This window comes from Bombina bombina, chromosome 5, assembly GCF_027579735.1.
Source record: "Bombina bombina isolate aBomBom1 chromosome 5, aBomBom1.pri, whole genome shotgun sequence".
Taxonomy (NCBI): Eukaryota; Metazoa; Chordata; class Amphibia; order Anura; family Bombinatoridae; genus Bombina; species Bombina bombina.
The window spans coordinates 205,588,306-205,604,895 of record NC_069503.1 but is presented as its reverse complement, the minus strand read 5'-3'; the positions used below and the strand labels follow the sequence as shown (position 1 = coordinate 205,604,895).

Sequence of the window (16,590 nt, the reverse complement as noted above, 5' to 3'; positions counted from 1 at the left end):
CTTCCTTGGCCTTCGATCGAATGACTGGGGGGTGGAGTTAAGGGGGGAGCTATATAGACAGCTCTGCTGTGGTGCTCTCTTTGCTACTTCCTGTCAGGAAGGACAATATCCCACAAGTTAGGATGAATCCGTGACCTCGGTACATCGCAAAAGAAAGAAATTTATCAGGTAAGCATAAATGCTATTAGTAAACACTGAATTTGTGCTAGCCACTAGGGGCGGCCAGGGGGTTCAGTTAGACGTTTATGTACTTTAGGCAACATGTATATAACCGGAGTACATAGATTTGTAATTTTTCATGTAATTGGCAATAGTCCATGAGCTAGTGACATATGGGATATACAATCCTACAAGGAGGGGCAAAGTTTCCCAAACCTCAAAATGCCTATAAATACACCCCTCACCACACCCACAATTCAGTTTTACAAACTTTGCCTCCTATGGAGGGGGTGAAGTAAGTTTGTGTGTACAGCGAATGTCAGAGGGACGTGAAGGGAGTATCACTTATTTGAATACGATGATTTCCCTAACGGGGGTCTTTCATAGGTTCTCTGTTATCGGTCGTAGAGATTCATCTCCTACCTCCCTTTTCAGATCGACGATATACTCTCAATTTACCATTACCTCTACTAATAACTGTTTTAGTACTGGTTTGGCTATCTGCTATATGTGGATGGGTGTCTTTGGGTAACTATGTTTTTATTACTTAAGACACTCTCAGCTATGGTTTGGCACTTTATGCAAATTATATAAAGTTCTAAATATATGTATTGTTCTTATATTTGCCATGAGTCAGGTTCATGTATTTCCTTCTGCAGACTGTTTGTTTCATATTTGGGAATATAAACACTTTAAGAAATGTATTTCTTACCTGGGGTTTAGTCTTTTTTTCAATTTGACTACTTTTTGCAATTGCGGGTGTTAGGCCCGCGGGTGCGTCAAATGCTAGACTTTATTGCGTCATTTTTGGCGCGAAAAAAAAAATAAAAAAAAAATACGTTTATGACGCAACTTCGTCATTTCCGGCGTCATACGTGACACTGAGACCTTTCACACGGCGGCGTCATTAGTGACGCAAATGTGTCATTTCCGGTCATTTTTGGCGCCAAAAAAGTTTACGTTACGTTGTGCGTTATACTTGGCGCCAAAGAGGCCTATGCTTTTGCATTTTTTCCCATTCCTGAAACTGTCATTTAAGGAAATAAGATAATTTTGCTTTATATGTTTTTTCTTTTACATTGAGCAAGATGTCCCAATCCGATCCTGTCTCTGAAGTTTCTGCTGGAACATTGCTGCCTGACATTGGTTCTATCAAAGCTAAGTGCATTTGTTGTAAAATTGTAGAAATTATTCCACCGAATGTCATTTGTAATAGTTGACATGATAAACTTTTACATGCAGATAGTGTTTCTATCAGTAATAGTACATTGCCAGTTGCAGTTCCTTCAACTTCTAATGTGCATGATATACCTGTTAATTTTAAAGAATTTTCTGAATCTATTATGAAGGCTTTGTCTGCATTTCCACCTTCTAATAAACGTAAAAGGTCTTTTAAAACTTCTTCATTTAGCTGATGAAATTTCAAATGACCAACAACATAATAATTCATCCTCTTCTGATGAGGATCTATCTGAAACAGAAGATCCTTCCTCAGATATTGACACTGACAAATCTACTTATTTATTTAAAATAGAGTATATGCTTTCTTTATTAAAAGAAGTGTTAATTACTTTGGATATTGAGGTAACCAGTCCTATTGACGTTCAGTCTAATAATCGTTTAAATGCTGTTTTTAAACCTCCTGTGGTTTCCCCAGGTGTTTTTCCCATTCCTGAGGCTATTTCTTATGATTTCTAGGGAATGGAATAAGCCAGGTACTTCCTTTATTCCTTCTTCAAGGTTTAAGAGATTGTATCCTTTACCAGCAAAATCTATAGAGTTTTGGGAAAAGATCCCCAAAGTTGATGGGGCTATTTCTACTCTTGCTAAACGTACCATTATTCCTATGGAAGATAGCACTTCCTTTAAGGATCCTTTAGATAGGAAGCTTGAATCTTATCTAAGGAAGGCCTATTTATATTCAGGTCATCTTCTCAGACCTGCTATTTCTTTGGGTGATGTTGCCGCTGCATCAACTTTCTGGTTGGAAAATTTAGCGCAACATGAATTGGATTCTGACATATCTAGCATTGTTCGCTTGCTGCAACATGCTAATCATTTTATTTGTGATGCCATTTTTGATATTATCAAAATTGATGTTAGATCCATGTTTTTAGCTGTATTAGCTAGAAGAGCTTTGTGGCTTAAATCTTGGAATGCTGATATGACATCTAAATCTAGATTACTATCTCTTTCTTTCCAAGGTAATAATTTATTTGGTTCTCAGTTGAATTCTATTATTTCAACTATCACTGGAGGAAAAGGAGTTTTTTTGCCTCAGGATAAAAAACCTAAGGGTAAATCTAAGGCTTCTAACCGTTTTCGTCCCTTTCGTCAGAATAAGGAACACAAACTCAATCCTCCTCCCAAGGAATCTGCTTCCAGTTGGAAGCCTTCCTCAAATTGGAATAAATCCAAGCCATTTAGGAAACCAAAGTCTGCCCCTAAGTCCGCATGAAGGTGCGGCCCTCATTCTAGCTCAGCTGGTAGGGGGCAGATTAAGGTTTTTCAAGGATTTTTGGATAAAATCTGTCCAAAATCATTGGATTCAGAGCATTGTCTCTCAAGGGTATCGAATAGGATTCAAAGTAAGACCTCCTGTGAGAAGATTTTTTTTCTCTCACGCATCCCTGTAAATCCAGTAAAAGCTCAGGCTTTTCTGAAGTGTGTTTCAGACCTAGAGTCTTCAGGGGTAATCATGCCAGTTCCTCCTCAGGAACAAGGTTTGGGGTTTTATTCAAACCTATTCATTGTACCAAAGAAGGAAAATTTATTCAGACCAGTTCTGGATCTGAAAATTTTGAATCGTTATGTAAGAGTACCAACTTTCAAGATGGTGACTATAAGGACTATTCTGCCTTTTGTTCAGCAAGGACATTATATGTCTACAATAGACTTGCAGGATGCATACCTTCATATTCCGATTCATCCAGAACACTTTCAGTTTCTGAGATTCTCTTTTCTAGACAAGCATTACCAATTTGTTGCTCTTCCATTTGGCCTAGCAACAGCTCCAAGGATCTTTTTGAAGGTTCTGGGTGCCCTACTATCTGTAATCAGAGAACAGGGTATTGCAGTGTTTCCTTATTTGGACGATATCTTGGTACTAGCTCAGTCTTTACATATTGCAGAATCTAGTGTTGTTTCTTCGGAAACATGGTTGGAGGATCAATTAACCAAAAGGTTTCTTGATTCCTCAGACAAGGGTCACCTTTTTAGGCTTCCAGATAGATTCAGTGTCCATGACTGTCTCTAACAGACAAGAGACGTTTTAAATTGGTTGCAGTCTTAGTAATTCCCTTCAGTCTCAGTCATTCCCTTCAGTGGCTATGTGCATGGAAGTTTTAGGTCTCATGACTGCAGCATCGGACGCAATCCCCTTTGCTCGTTTTCACATGAGACCTCTACAGCTTTGTATGCTGAATCAATGGTGCAGGGATTTTACAAAGATATCACAATTAATATCCTTGAATCCCAATGTACGACACTCTCTGACATGGTGGATAGATCACTATCGTTTGGTTCAAGGGGCTTCTTTTGTTCGCCCAACCTGGACTGTGATCACAACAGATGCGAGTCTTTCAGGTTGGGGAGCTGTTTGGGGGTCTCTGACAGCACAAGGGGTTTGGAAATCTCAAGAGGCGAGATTACCAATAAATTTTTTAGAGCTCCGTGCAATTCTCAGGGCTCTTCAGTTCTGGCCTCTACTAAAGAGACAACCGTTAATTTGTTTTCAGACAGACAATATCACAACTGTGGCTTATGTCAATCATCAGGGTGGGACTCACAGTCCCCAAGCTATGAAAGAAGTATCTCGGATACTTGCTTGGGCGGAATCCAGCTCCTGTCTAATCTCTGCGGTGCATATCCCAGGTGTAGACAATTGGGAGGCGGATTATCTCAGCCGCCAGACTTTACATCCAGGGGAGTGGTCTCTCCATCCAGATGTGTTTTCTCAGATTGTTCAGATATGGGGGCTTCCAGAGATAGATCTCATGGCCTCTCATCTAAACAAGAAACTTCCCAGATACCTGTCCAGGTCCAGGGGTGTTCAGGCGGAAGCAGTGGATGCGCTGACACTTCCTTGGTGTTATCAACCTGCTTACATCTTCCCGCCTCTAGTTCTCCTTGCAAGAGTGATTTCCAAAATCATCATGGAACAGTCTTTTGTGTTGCTTGTGGCTCCAGCATGGCCACACAGGTTTTGGTATGCGGATCTGGTTCGGATGTCCAGTTGCCCGCCTTGGCCACTTCCGTTACGGCCGGACCTACTATATCAAGGTCCGTTTTTCCTTCAGGATCTCAAATCATTAAATTTGAAGGTATGGAAATTGAACGCTTAGTTCTAAGTCATAGAGGTTTCTCTGACTCAGTGATTAATACTATGTTACAAGCTCGTAAATCTGTCTCTAGAAAGATTTATTATAGAATTTGGAAGACTTACATTTCATGGTGTTCTTCTCATAAATTCTCTTGGCATTCTTTTAGAATTCCTAGAATTTTGCAGTTTCTTCAGGATGGTTTGGATAAGGTTTTGTCTGCAAGTTCCTTGAAAGGACAAATCTCCGCTCTTTCTGTTTTATTTCACAGAAAGATTGCTATACTTCCTGATATACACTGTTTTGTACAGGCTTTAGTTCGTATTAAGCCTGTCATTAAGTTAATTTCTCCTCCTTGGAGTCTTAATTTGGTTTTGAGGGCTTTACAAGCTCCTCCTTTTGAACCTATGCATTCTTTGGACATTAACTACTTTCTTGGAAAGTGTTGTTCCTTTTGGCTATCTCTTCTGCTAGAAGAGTTTCTGAGCTATCTGCTCTTTCTTGTGAGTCTCCTTTTCTGATTTTTCATCAGGATAAGGCAATTTTGCAAACTTCTTTTCAATTTTTACCTAAGGTTGTGAATTCTAACAACATTAGTAGAGAAATTGTTGTCCCTTCTTTATGTCCTAATCCTAAGAATTCTTTGGAGAGATCCTTACATTCTTTGGATGTGGTAAGAGCTTTGAAATATTATGTGGAAGCTACTAAAAATTTCAGGAAGACTTCTAGTCTATTTGTTTTTATTTCTGGTCCTAGGAAAGGTCAGAAAGCTTCTGCTATTTCTTTGGCTTCTTGGTTGAAACTTTTGATTCATCAAGCTTATTTGGAGTCGGGTCAAACCCCGCCTCAGAGAATTACAGCTCATTCTACTAGATCAGTCTCTACTTCATGGGCTTTTAAGAATGAAGCTTCAGTTGATCAGATTTGCAGAGCAGCCACTTGGTCCTCTTTGCATACATTTACTAAATTTTACCATTTTGATGTATTTGCTTCTTCGGAAGCAGTTTTTGGTAGAAAAGTTCTTCAGGCAGCTGTTTCAGTTTGATTCTTCTGCTTTTTGATTTAAGTTTTTTTCTTTCAAAAGTGAAAATAAACTTATTTTTGGGTTGTGGATTATTTTCTCAGCGGATTATAGCTGTTTTTATTTTATTCCCTCCCTTTCTAGTGACTCTTGAGTGGAAGACTCCACATCTTGGGTATTGATATCCCATATGTCACTAGCTCATGGACTCTTGCCAATTACATGAAAAAACATAATTTCTCCAACATAGGTGTGTCCGGTCCACGGCGTCATCCTTACTTGTGGGATATTCTCTTCCCCAACAGGAAATGGCAAAGAGCCCAGCAAAGCTGGTCACATGATCCCTCCTAGGCTCCGCCTACCCCAGTCATTCTCTTTGCCGTTGTACAGGCAACATCTCCACGGAGATGGCTTAGAGTTTTTTAGTGTTTAACTGTAGTTTTTATTATTCAATCAAGAGTTTGTTATTTTGAAATAGTGCTGGTATGTACTATTTACTCAGAAACAGAAAAGAGATGAAGATTTCTGTTTGTATGAGGAAAATGATTTTAGCAACCGTCACTAAAATCCATGGCTGTTCCACACAGGACTGTTGAGAGCAATTAACTTCAGTTGGGGGAACAGTGTGCAGTCTCTTGCTGCTTGAGGTATGACACATTCTAACAAGACGATGTAATGCTGGAAGCTGTCATTTTCCCTATGGGATCCGGTAAGCCATGTTTATTACGATCGTAAATAAGGGCTTCACAAGGGCTTATTAAAACTGTAGACTTTTTCTGGGCTAAATCGATTCATTATCAACACATATTTAGCCTTGAGGAATCATTTTATCTGGGTATTTTGATATAATACTATCGGCAGGCACTGTTTTAGACACCTTATTCTTAGGGGCTTTCCCAAAGCATAAGCAGAGCCTCATTTTCGCGCCGGTGTGGCGCACTTGTTTTTGAGAGGCATGGCATGCAGTCGCATGTTAGAGGAGCTCTGATACTTAGAAAAGACTTTCTGAAGGCGTCATTTGGTATCGTATTCCCCTTTGGGCTTGGTTGGGTCTCAGCAAAGCAGATACCAGGGACTGTAAAGGGGTTAAAGTTCAAAACGGCTCCGGTTCCGTTATTTTAAGGGTTAAAGCTTCCAAAATTGGTGTGCAATACTTTTAAGGCTTTAAGACACTGTGGTGAAAATTTGGTGAATTTTGAACAATTCCTTCATGTTTTTTCGCAATTGCAGTAATAAAGTGTGTTCAGTTTAAAATTTAAAGTGACAGTAACGGTTTTATTTTAAAACGTTTTTTGTACTTTGTTATCAAGTTTATGCCTGCTTTAACATGTCTGAACTACCAGATAGACTGTGTTCTGAATGTGGGGAAGCCAGAATTCCTATTCATTTAAATAAATGTGATTTATGTGATAATGATAATGATGCCCAAGATGATTCCTCAAGTGAGGGGAGTAAGCATGGTACTGCATCATTCCCTCCTTCGTCTACACGAGTCTTGCCCACTCAGGAGGCCCCTAGTACATCTAGCGCGCCAATACTCCTTACTATGCAACAATTAACGGCTGTAATGGATAATTCTGTCAAAAACATTTTAGCCAAAATGAACACTTATCAGCGTAAGCGCGGCTGCTCTGTTTTAGATACCGAAGAGCATGACGACGCTGATATTAATATTTCTGAAGGGCCCCTAACCCAGTCTGATGGGGCCAGGGAGGTTTTGTCTGAGGGAGAAATGACTGATTCAGGGAACATTTCTCAACAGGCTGAACCTGATGTGATTGCATTTAAATTTAAGTTGGAACATCTCCGCATTCTGCTTAAGGAGGTATTATCCACTCTGGATGATTGTGACAAGTTGGTCATCCCAGAGAAACGTTGTAAAATGGACAAGTTCCTAGAGGTGCCGGGGCTCCCAGAAGCTTTTCCTATACCCAAGCGGGTGGCGGACATTGTTAATAAAGAATGGGAAAGGCCCGGTATTCCTTTCGTCCCTCCCCCCATATTTAAAAAATTGTTTCCTATGGTCGACCCCAGAAAGGACTTATGGCAGACAGTCCCCAAGGTCGAGGGAGCGGTTTCCACTTTAAACAAACGCACCACTATACCCATAGAGGATAGTTGTGCTTTCAAAGATCCTATGGATAAAAAATTAGAAGGTTTGCTTAAAAAGATGTTTGTTCAGCAAGGTTACCTTCTACAACCAATTTCATGCATTGTCCCTGTCGCTACAGCCGCATGTTTCTGGTTCGATGATCTGATAAGAGCGGTCGATAGTGATTCTCCTCCTTTGGAGGAGATTATGGACAGAATCAATGCTCTCAAATTGGCTAATTCTTTCACCCTAGACGCCACTTTGCAATTGGCTAGGTTAGCGGCTAAGAATTCTGGGTTTGCTATCGTGGCGCGCAGAGCGCTTTGGTTGAAATCTTGGTCGGCTGATGCGTCTTCCAAGAACAAGCTACTTAACATTCCTTTCAAGGGGAAAACGCTGTTTGGCCCTGACTTGAAAGAGATTATCTCTGATATCACTGGGGGTAAGGGCCATGCCCTTCCTCAGGATCGGCCTTTCAAGGCAAAAAATAAACATAATTTTCGTCCCTTTCGTAGAAACGGACCAGCCCAAGGTGCTACGTCCTCTAAGCAAGAGGGTAATACTTCTCAAGCCAAGCCAGCTTGGAGACCAATGCAAGGCTGGAACAAGGGAAAGCAGGCCAAGAAACCTGCCACTGCTACCAAGACAGCATGAAATGTTGGCCCCCGATCCGGGACCGGATCTGGTGGGGGGCAGACTCTCTCTCTTCGCTCAGGCTTGGGCAAGAGATGTTCTGGATCCTTGGGCGCTAGAAATAGTCTCCCAAGGTTATCTTCTGGAATTCAAGGGACTTCCCCCAAGGGGGAGGTTCCACAGGTCTCAGTTGTCTTCAGACCACATAAAAAGACAGGCATTCTTACATTGTGTAGAAGACCTGTTAAAAATGGGAGTGATTCATCCTGTTCCATTAAGAGAACAAGGGATGGGGTTCTACTCCAATCTGTTCATAGTTCCCAAAAAAGAGGGAACGTTCAGACCAATCTTAGATCTCAAGATCTTAAACAAGTTTCTCAAGGTTCCATCGTTCAAGATGGAAACCATTCGAACTATTCTTCCTTCCATCCAGGAAGGTCAATTCATGACCACGGTGGATTTAAAGGATGCGTATCTACATATTCCTATCCACAAGGAACATCATCGGTTCCTAAGGTTCGCATTCCTGGACAAACATTACCAGTTCGTGGCGCTTCCTTTCGGATTAGCCACTGCTCCAAGGATTTTCACAAAGGTACTAGGGTCCCTTCTAGCTGTACTAAGACCAAGGGGCATTGCTGTAGTACCTTACTTGGACGACATTCTGATTCAAGCGTCGTCCCTTCCTCAAGCAAAGGCTCACACGGACATTGTCCTGGCCTTTCTCAGATCTCACGGGTGGAAAGTGAACGTGGAAAAGAGTTCTCTATCCCCGTCAACAAGGGTTCCCTTCTTGGGAACAATAATAGACTCCTTAGAAATGAGGATTTTTCTGACAGAAGCCAGAAAAACAAAGCTTCTAGACTCTTGTCGGATACTTCATTCCGTTCCTCTTCCTTCCATAGCTCAGTGCATGGAAGTGATCGGGTTGATGGTAGCGGCAATGGACATAGTTCCTTTTGCGCGCATTCATCTAAGACCATTACAACTGTGCATGCTCAGTCAGTGGAATGGGGACTATACAGACTTGTCTCCGAAGATACAAGTAAATCAGAGGACCAGAGACTCACTCCGTTGGTGGCTGTCCCTGGACAACCTGTCACAAGGGATGACATTCCGCAGACCAGAGTGGGTCATTGTCACGACCGACGCCAGTCTGATGGGCTGGGGCGCGGTCTGGGGATCCCTGAAAGCTCAGGGTCTTTGGTCTCGGGAAGAATCTCTTCTACCGATAAATATTCTGGAACTGAGAGCGATATTCAATGCTCTCAAGGCTTGGCCTCAGCTAGCGAGGGCCAAGTTCATACGGTTTCAATCAGACAACATGACAACTGTTGCGTACATCAACCATCAGGGGGGAACAAGGAGTTCCCTAGCGATGGAAGAAGTGACCAAAATCATTCTATGGGCGGAGTCTCACTCCTGCCACCTGTCTGCTATCCACATCCCAGGAGTGGAAAATTGGGAAGCGGATTTTCTGAGTCGTCAGACATTGCATCCGGGGGAGTGGGAACTCCATCCGGAAATCTTTGCCCAAGTCACTCAGCTGTGGGGCATTCCAGACATGGATCTGATGGCCTCTCGTCAGAACTTCAAAGTTCCTTGCTACGGGTCCAGATCCAGGGATCCCAAGGCGGCTCTAGTGGATGCACTAGTAGCACCTTGGACCTTCAAACTAGCTTATGTGTTCCCGCCGTTTCCTCTCATCCCCAGGCTGGTAGCCAGGATCAATCAGGAGAGGGCGTCGGTGATCTTGATAGCTCCTGCGTGGCCACGCAGGACTTGGTATGCAGATCTGGTGAATATGTCATCGGCTCCACCTTGGAAGCTACCTTTGAGACGAGACCTTCTTGTTCAGGGTCCGTTCGAACATCCGAATCTGGTTTCACTCCAGCTGACTGCTTGGAGATTGAACGCTTGATTTTATCGAAGCGAGGGTTCTCAGATTCTGTTATTGATACTCTTGTTCAGGCCAGAAAGCCTGTAACTAGAAAGATTTACCACAAAATTTGGAAAAAATATATCTGTTGGTGTGAATCTAAAGGATTCTCTTGGGACAAGGTTAAGATTCCTAGGATTCTATCCTTCCTTCAAGAAGGATTGGAAAAAGGATTATCTGCAAGTTCCCTGAAGGGACAGATTTCTGCCTTGTCGGTGTTACTTCACAAAAGACTGGCTGCTGTGCCAGATGTTCAAGCCTTTGTTCAGGCTCTGGTTAGAATTAAGCCTGTTTACAAACCTTTGACTCCTCCTTGGAGTCTCAATTTAGTTCTTTCAGTTCTTCAGGGGGTTCCGTTTGAACCCTTGCATTCCGTTGATATTAAGTTATTATCTTGGAAAGTTTTGTTTTTAGTTGCAATTTCTTCTGCCAGAAGAGTTTCAGAATTATCTGCTCTGCAGTGTTCTCCTCCTTATCTGGTGTTCCATGCAGATAAGGTGGTTTTACGTACTAAACCTGGTTTTCTTCCAAAAGTTGTTTCTAACAAAAACATTAACCAGGAGATTATCGTACCTTCTCTGTGTCCGAAACCAGTTTCAAAGAAGGAACGTTTGTTGCACAATTTGGATGTTGTTCGCGCTCTAAAATTCTATTTAGATGCTACAAAGGATTTTAGACAAACATCTTCCTTGTTGTTGTTTATTCTGGTAAAAGGAGAGGTCAAAAAGCAACTTCTACCTCTCTCTCTTTTTGGATTAAAAGCATCATCAGATTGGCTTACGAGACTGCCGGACGGCAGCCTCCCGAAAGAATCACAGCTCATTCCACTAGGGCTGTGGCTTCCACATGGGCCTTCAAGAACGAGGCTTCTGTTGATCAGATATGTAGGGCAGCGACTTGGTCTTCACTGCACACTTTTACCAAATTTTACAAGTTTGATACTTTTGCTTCTTCTGAGGCTATTTTTGGGAGAAAGGTTTTGCAAGCCGTGGTGCCTTCCATTTAGGTGACCTGATTTGCTCCCTCCCTTCATCCGTGTCCTAAAGCTTTGGTATTGGTTCCCACAAGTAAGGATGACGCCGTGGACCGGACACACCTATGTTGGAGAAAACAGAATTTATGTTTACCTGATAAATTACTTTCTCCAACGGTGTGTCCGGTCCACGGCCCGCCCTGGTTTTTTTTAATCAGGTCTGATAATTTATTTTCTTTAACTACAGTCACCACGGTACCATATGGTTTCTCCTATGCAAATATTCCTCCTTAACGTCGGTCGAATGACTGGGGTAGGCGGAGCCTAGGAGGGATCATGTGACCAGCTTTGCTGGGCTCTTTGCCATTTCCTGTTGGGGAAGAGAATATCCCACAAGTAAGGATGACGCCGTGGACCGGACACACCGTTGGAGAAAGTAATTTATCAGGTAAACATAAATTCTGTTTTATGTAAGAACTTACCTGATAAATTCATTTCTTTCATATTGGCAAGAGTCCATGAGGCCCACCCTTTTTATGGTGGTTATGATTTTTTGTATAAAGCACAATTATTTCCAAAATTCCTTTGTTGATGCTTTCTACTCCTTTCTTTATCACCCCACTGCTTGGCTATTCGTTAAACTGAATTGTGGGTGTGGTGAGGGGTGTATTTATAGGCATTTTGAGGTTTGGGAAACTTTGCCCCTCCTGGTAGGATTGTATATCCCATATGTCACTAGCTCATGGACTCTTGCCAATATGAAAGAAATTAATTTATCAGGTAAGTTCTTACATAAATTATGTTTTTCAAAAAGGATACTACCTCTTTACTAATGATATTATTTTTCGCAGCATTAGAAACAATGTTGTCAATTTCTTTTTGTATTAAAAATATTGGATTGTATGAAAGTTTTTTTTGTACACTAATATCCCCCAGTTTTTTAATTTCTTGTATATATTGATTTTTATCCTGTACAACAACTGCGCCGCCTTTATCGGCCCTTTTTAAAATATTTGATTTATTTTGTAAACTATGAAGGGCAGTATGATGATTTTCTGATAAATTCTTAACAGATGATTCATATTACCATTATTTGTATACCTCTTCTGTCTCAATTGTATTTTAGCTACATCTGATTGCACTAGAATGGCAAACGTTTCAATGCTGTGATTAACTACACTAGGAATAAAAGTGCTTTTTTTTCTTAAGCCCTAACCCCTTTAAATGAATCACTGGACTCTCATTTGATGACAAAGGTTTTTCTTCCCAAGTTGTGGTTTTTAATTTTAGAGTTCTAAAAAACCTAAATAAGTCCTTCTGCAATTACAGTTCTTTTCTAAGCAAAAAGATAATCCGACACGTAATAGTTCTAATTCATCATTAGTAAGGATGTGCTCTGAGATGTTAAGAACGTTACTAGGTAATTTTTCATTTCTTATGGTTCCAGGGATCCTCTGACCCGCAACTTGCATTTCATGCTGAAAAGGCGGCTGCTCTGAATCTTGTTGCGTTGGCTCGACCAAAGTTGTCTGCCGCTTGTTTTCCTTGCTCCTTGATTTGTGTTTACGGCCGCCTCTCCTTTTTCTCCGTCCGATTCCCCTGGCAAAGTTTCCAGGGTATCTGTACTGCTGCTGCCTTATATCTGACCGTGACATCTTTGATTGTGCGACGTGAACTTTCGTCGGGTACCTTCTGGCGCATAGCGCGATCTGTACACTCGGCATGATGAATTGTCTTGCTCATCCCTTGAAAACTTAACTCTTTTACGATCTTCAATTACTTTTTTTCAACTCCGCAATCGTGTTGTTAACATCCAGGATCGTCTTATCAAATTCATCCAAAGGTAAGGCTTTTTTCAACTCTTTTTCCATTTCAGTGAGCTTAATATTTTGTTCAATTTCTTTGAGACATTCAACTGTAAGAACTATATGTCTATAGAACACTTATTCAAAATGTGTTAGACTCTATTGCAGTAATCAGGATTTTGTCTCATTAGCGTTGACCTTGCACTCATCCGCAACCCTCTTGGGATCCGTTTAACGCTGTGATACTCAGCAAGTGTAGTAGCATTCAAGTCATATGCTAACTGTTTCTTAAACAACTTTTCAAATTCTTTAGAAATATGTTCAGTAGGAGCCGTTTTCAAAAACTCTCTAGAACCTTTGGGTAGCAGCAAGAATTACAACTTTAACCAATCAGTGTAGGAAAATAGTATCCAATCTCTCCTCTATTTGCTCTTTTAGCAGGGTGCCCGGGAACAGACAGTGTAACAATACTGAAAGCAAAAAAGGTTCCAGCACTCCAGCAGACAAATGTGTATGTGTATATATGTATATTTTTTGCAAGTCACCTATGGAACACTGTCCAGGACCCAACACGTATAATAGAACAGTACACAGGTGACAGCAAATCCTTGTTTATTTAAGGAGACAAACAAATAGGCGACGTTTCGGGATAATATCCCTTATTCATGCCACATATGGGCATAATATGTGGCATGAATTAACTATATATAAACAGAAAGTAGCAAGGAGCCAACAAATAAACTACTGTTAGGTGCAATGAGTGCTAATATAATGTACAATTTGTTGGCTTCTTGCTACTTTCTGTTTATATATAGTTAAGTAATAATGAATATATGTATAGTATTGCTTTGTATATACATATGTACTTTATTGTATTAGTATAGAACATTGATAGAAGGATATTAAGTATCAGTTAATTAAACAAAATAGTTAATATGATTGTTAGCACCACCTAGTGGCATTAGAGTATATAAGAGTGTGGTTAGTGTATGTGTGGTATGGCATGAATAAGGGATATTATCCCTAAACGTCGCCTGTTTGTCTCCTTAAAATAAACAAGGATTTGCTGTCACCTGTGTACTGTTCTATTATACGTGTTGGGTCCTGGACAGTGGCCCATAGGTGACTTGCAAATAAATATATATATATATATATATATATATATATATATATATATATATATATATATATATATATATACATACACACACACACACACACACACACATTTGTCTGCTAGAGTACTGGAACCTTTTTTGCTTTCAGTGTTGTTTCTTCAAAGACATTGTTGGAGGATAAATTTACCAAAATGTTCCTTTATTCCTCAGACGTAGGTCACTGTTTTTTTTAGCTTTCCAGATAGATTCAGTGTCCATGACTCTGTCCCTAAAAGAGAAGAGACAAATGCAATCGGTTTCAGCCTCTTTAAACCTTCAGTCTCTATCCCCTTCAGTGGCTATGTGTTATGGAAGTACTAGGCCTTATAATTGCAGCATCAGATGCAATCCTTTTTTTGCTCGTTTTCATATGAGACACCTTCAACTTTGCATGCTGCATCAGTGGTGCAAGGATTATACTCAAATATCACAACTGATAAGCTTCGATCCCAATACACAACTCTCTCTTACTTGGTGGTTAAACCACCACTCTATTCTTCAGGGGGCTTTCTTTGCTTGTCCTACCTGGTCTGTGATCACGACAGATACAAGTCCTTAAAGGTTGGGGAGCTGCCTGGTGGTTTCTGACAGCACAAGGAGTTTGGAATCCCTGGGTGGCTTGGCCTCTTTTGAAGGAGGCTTATTTCCATTTTCAGACAGACAATATCACAACAGTGGCATATGTCAATCATCAAGGGGGTATTCGCAGTTCCCTAGACATGATGGAGTAGTCTAAAATCTTTTCTTAGACAGAAACCAATTCCTGCCTTATTACTGCAATTCACATCCTAGGTGTAGACAACTGGGAGGCAGATTACCTCAGTCGTCAGTCCCTACGTACAGGAGAGTTGTTTTTCCACCAAGATGTGTTCTATCAGATTGTACAACTTTTGGGCCTACCAGAAATAGATCTGATGGCCTTTCTCTTGATCAAGAAACTTCCCAGGTACTTTGCACGGTCCAGGGATCCTCAGGCGGAGGTATTTGATGCCCTAGCAGTGCGCTTGTTTTACCAGACTGCTTATATATTCCTCTACTCACGTCCTGCTTCCAAGAGTAATTTCGAAAATCAAAATGTAACTCATTTGTAATCCTGGTAGCCCCAGTGTGGTCTCACATGATTGGATATGTGGATCTGGTCCAGTTGTCCGCCGTGGCCTCTTCTAAAAACAGACCTCCTTCCATCCAGATCTAAAGTCTCTGGGTTCTTACATAAGTTTATTTTTTTATGGGTATGGCCAAAACAAGTGATAGTTTTAATAAACAAACCCAGCGAAGGCAGATACAAAACCAAAAAACACAGGCACAATTTTATCATACATTTAATACTCTGCAGTAAGTATAACAAGGCATTTGAAATACTGAGGGGGAACATTTTATATTCCAGTGTCCCTTAAAATAGTAGAGCCAAGACATGGACATTTATGAAAGCTTAACAATACTAAAATGTTAACCTCTGTGTATAGACAAATATATAAGATAAATGAGGCACATGATCATAGAGAAATAGGCAAGAAAATTGTCTGCTATTTCTGCAAGTTCAGCCCTTTTTAAATTTAATTTTGTTCTCAATAAACAAAAATCGCTATTTCATATATAAAAAAATAAATATCAAAATAAAGACCTAAAGATCTATTACATGTTATACTCTGCAACGTCCCTTTAAGGTTGATATGCTGATTTAAAGACTAGCCAAATGTTCTGGTTTTACAGATTTATCTACCTTTAGAAGTTGGTTCTTTCTACAGACCATTTTTTTCAGTTGTATGAAATTACTGTACATTTTAAGTGTTTGAGAGGTTTCTAGCACCTTCAAACAAGGTTGTACCCCACCAGCCCTAGCTAATATCAAATGGAATAAATGAGTGTATAGTAGTGCATTTTTTAGAAATAAAACTTTTACGCATAGGGGGTTTGCTGGCACAGTTTTTTCACCTCCCCTCTTTTTTCTTTGTATACTAAACTGATGGAAGTGGTTTTTATTTGTTTGATTAGTCTATTTCTTGGAAGTGTTTACCAAACTCAATTTTAGGAAGCTGAAAAGAAACCATCTCTTCTAATAATCCATATTATGTTTTTCTTTTTTTTCCAAAGCCTTGAAAATCTATTTAAACCTTTGTTTTTGCCTAAACATCTCAGATCATGTTGTTGTTTTTTTGTTGCCATAAGACTTTTTTTGATTAGTTTTTTTTTGTGTTTCAGGACTAAATGCCAATGGAGAAAGTGACAAAAAATGTCACAATGCAATGTTAACAGTCTTGACTGAAGCATCTTTATCTGTGCCCGACCAAAAAGATATGAGTACTGTATCTCTTGGAAACTCAGAATATGAATCTATGCATGAAAGCTCCTCTCCAGGTAATATTTAACTGTAGTTTTTGCTTCAAATTCATGCTTGTTTATATTAGTGTCTGGATACAAGTGTTTCTTTCACCCCACCATAAAGTGAGTGAGGGTCCTTGGAGAAAAAGAAAATCATGGTAAAATTTTGT

General features: G+C 40.4%; 1 protein-coding gene across 1 annotated transcript in view; it reads left to right on the top strand.

Moving 5' to 3' along the window:
* The window catches only part of LARP4B (La ribonucleoprotein 4B), a 921,178-nt gene that overhangs the window by 292,166 nt on the left and 612,422 nt on the right, over positions 1-16,590 (top strand). Inside the window, exon 6 of the mRNA XM_053715674.1 lies at positions 16,301-16,456. Coding sequence (XP_053571649.1) covers positions 16,301-16,456 — 156 coding nt within the window. The remainder of the gene's footprint in view (positions 1-16,300; positions 16,457-16,590) is intronic.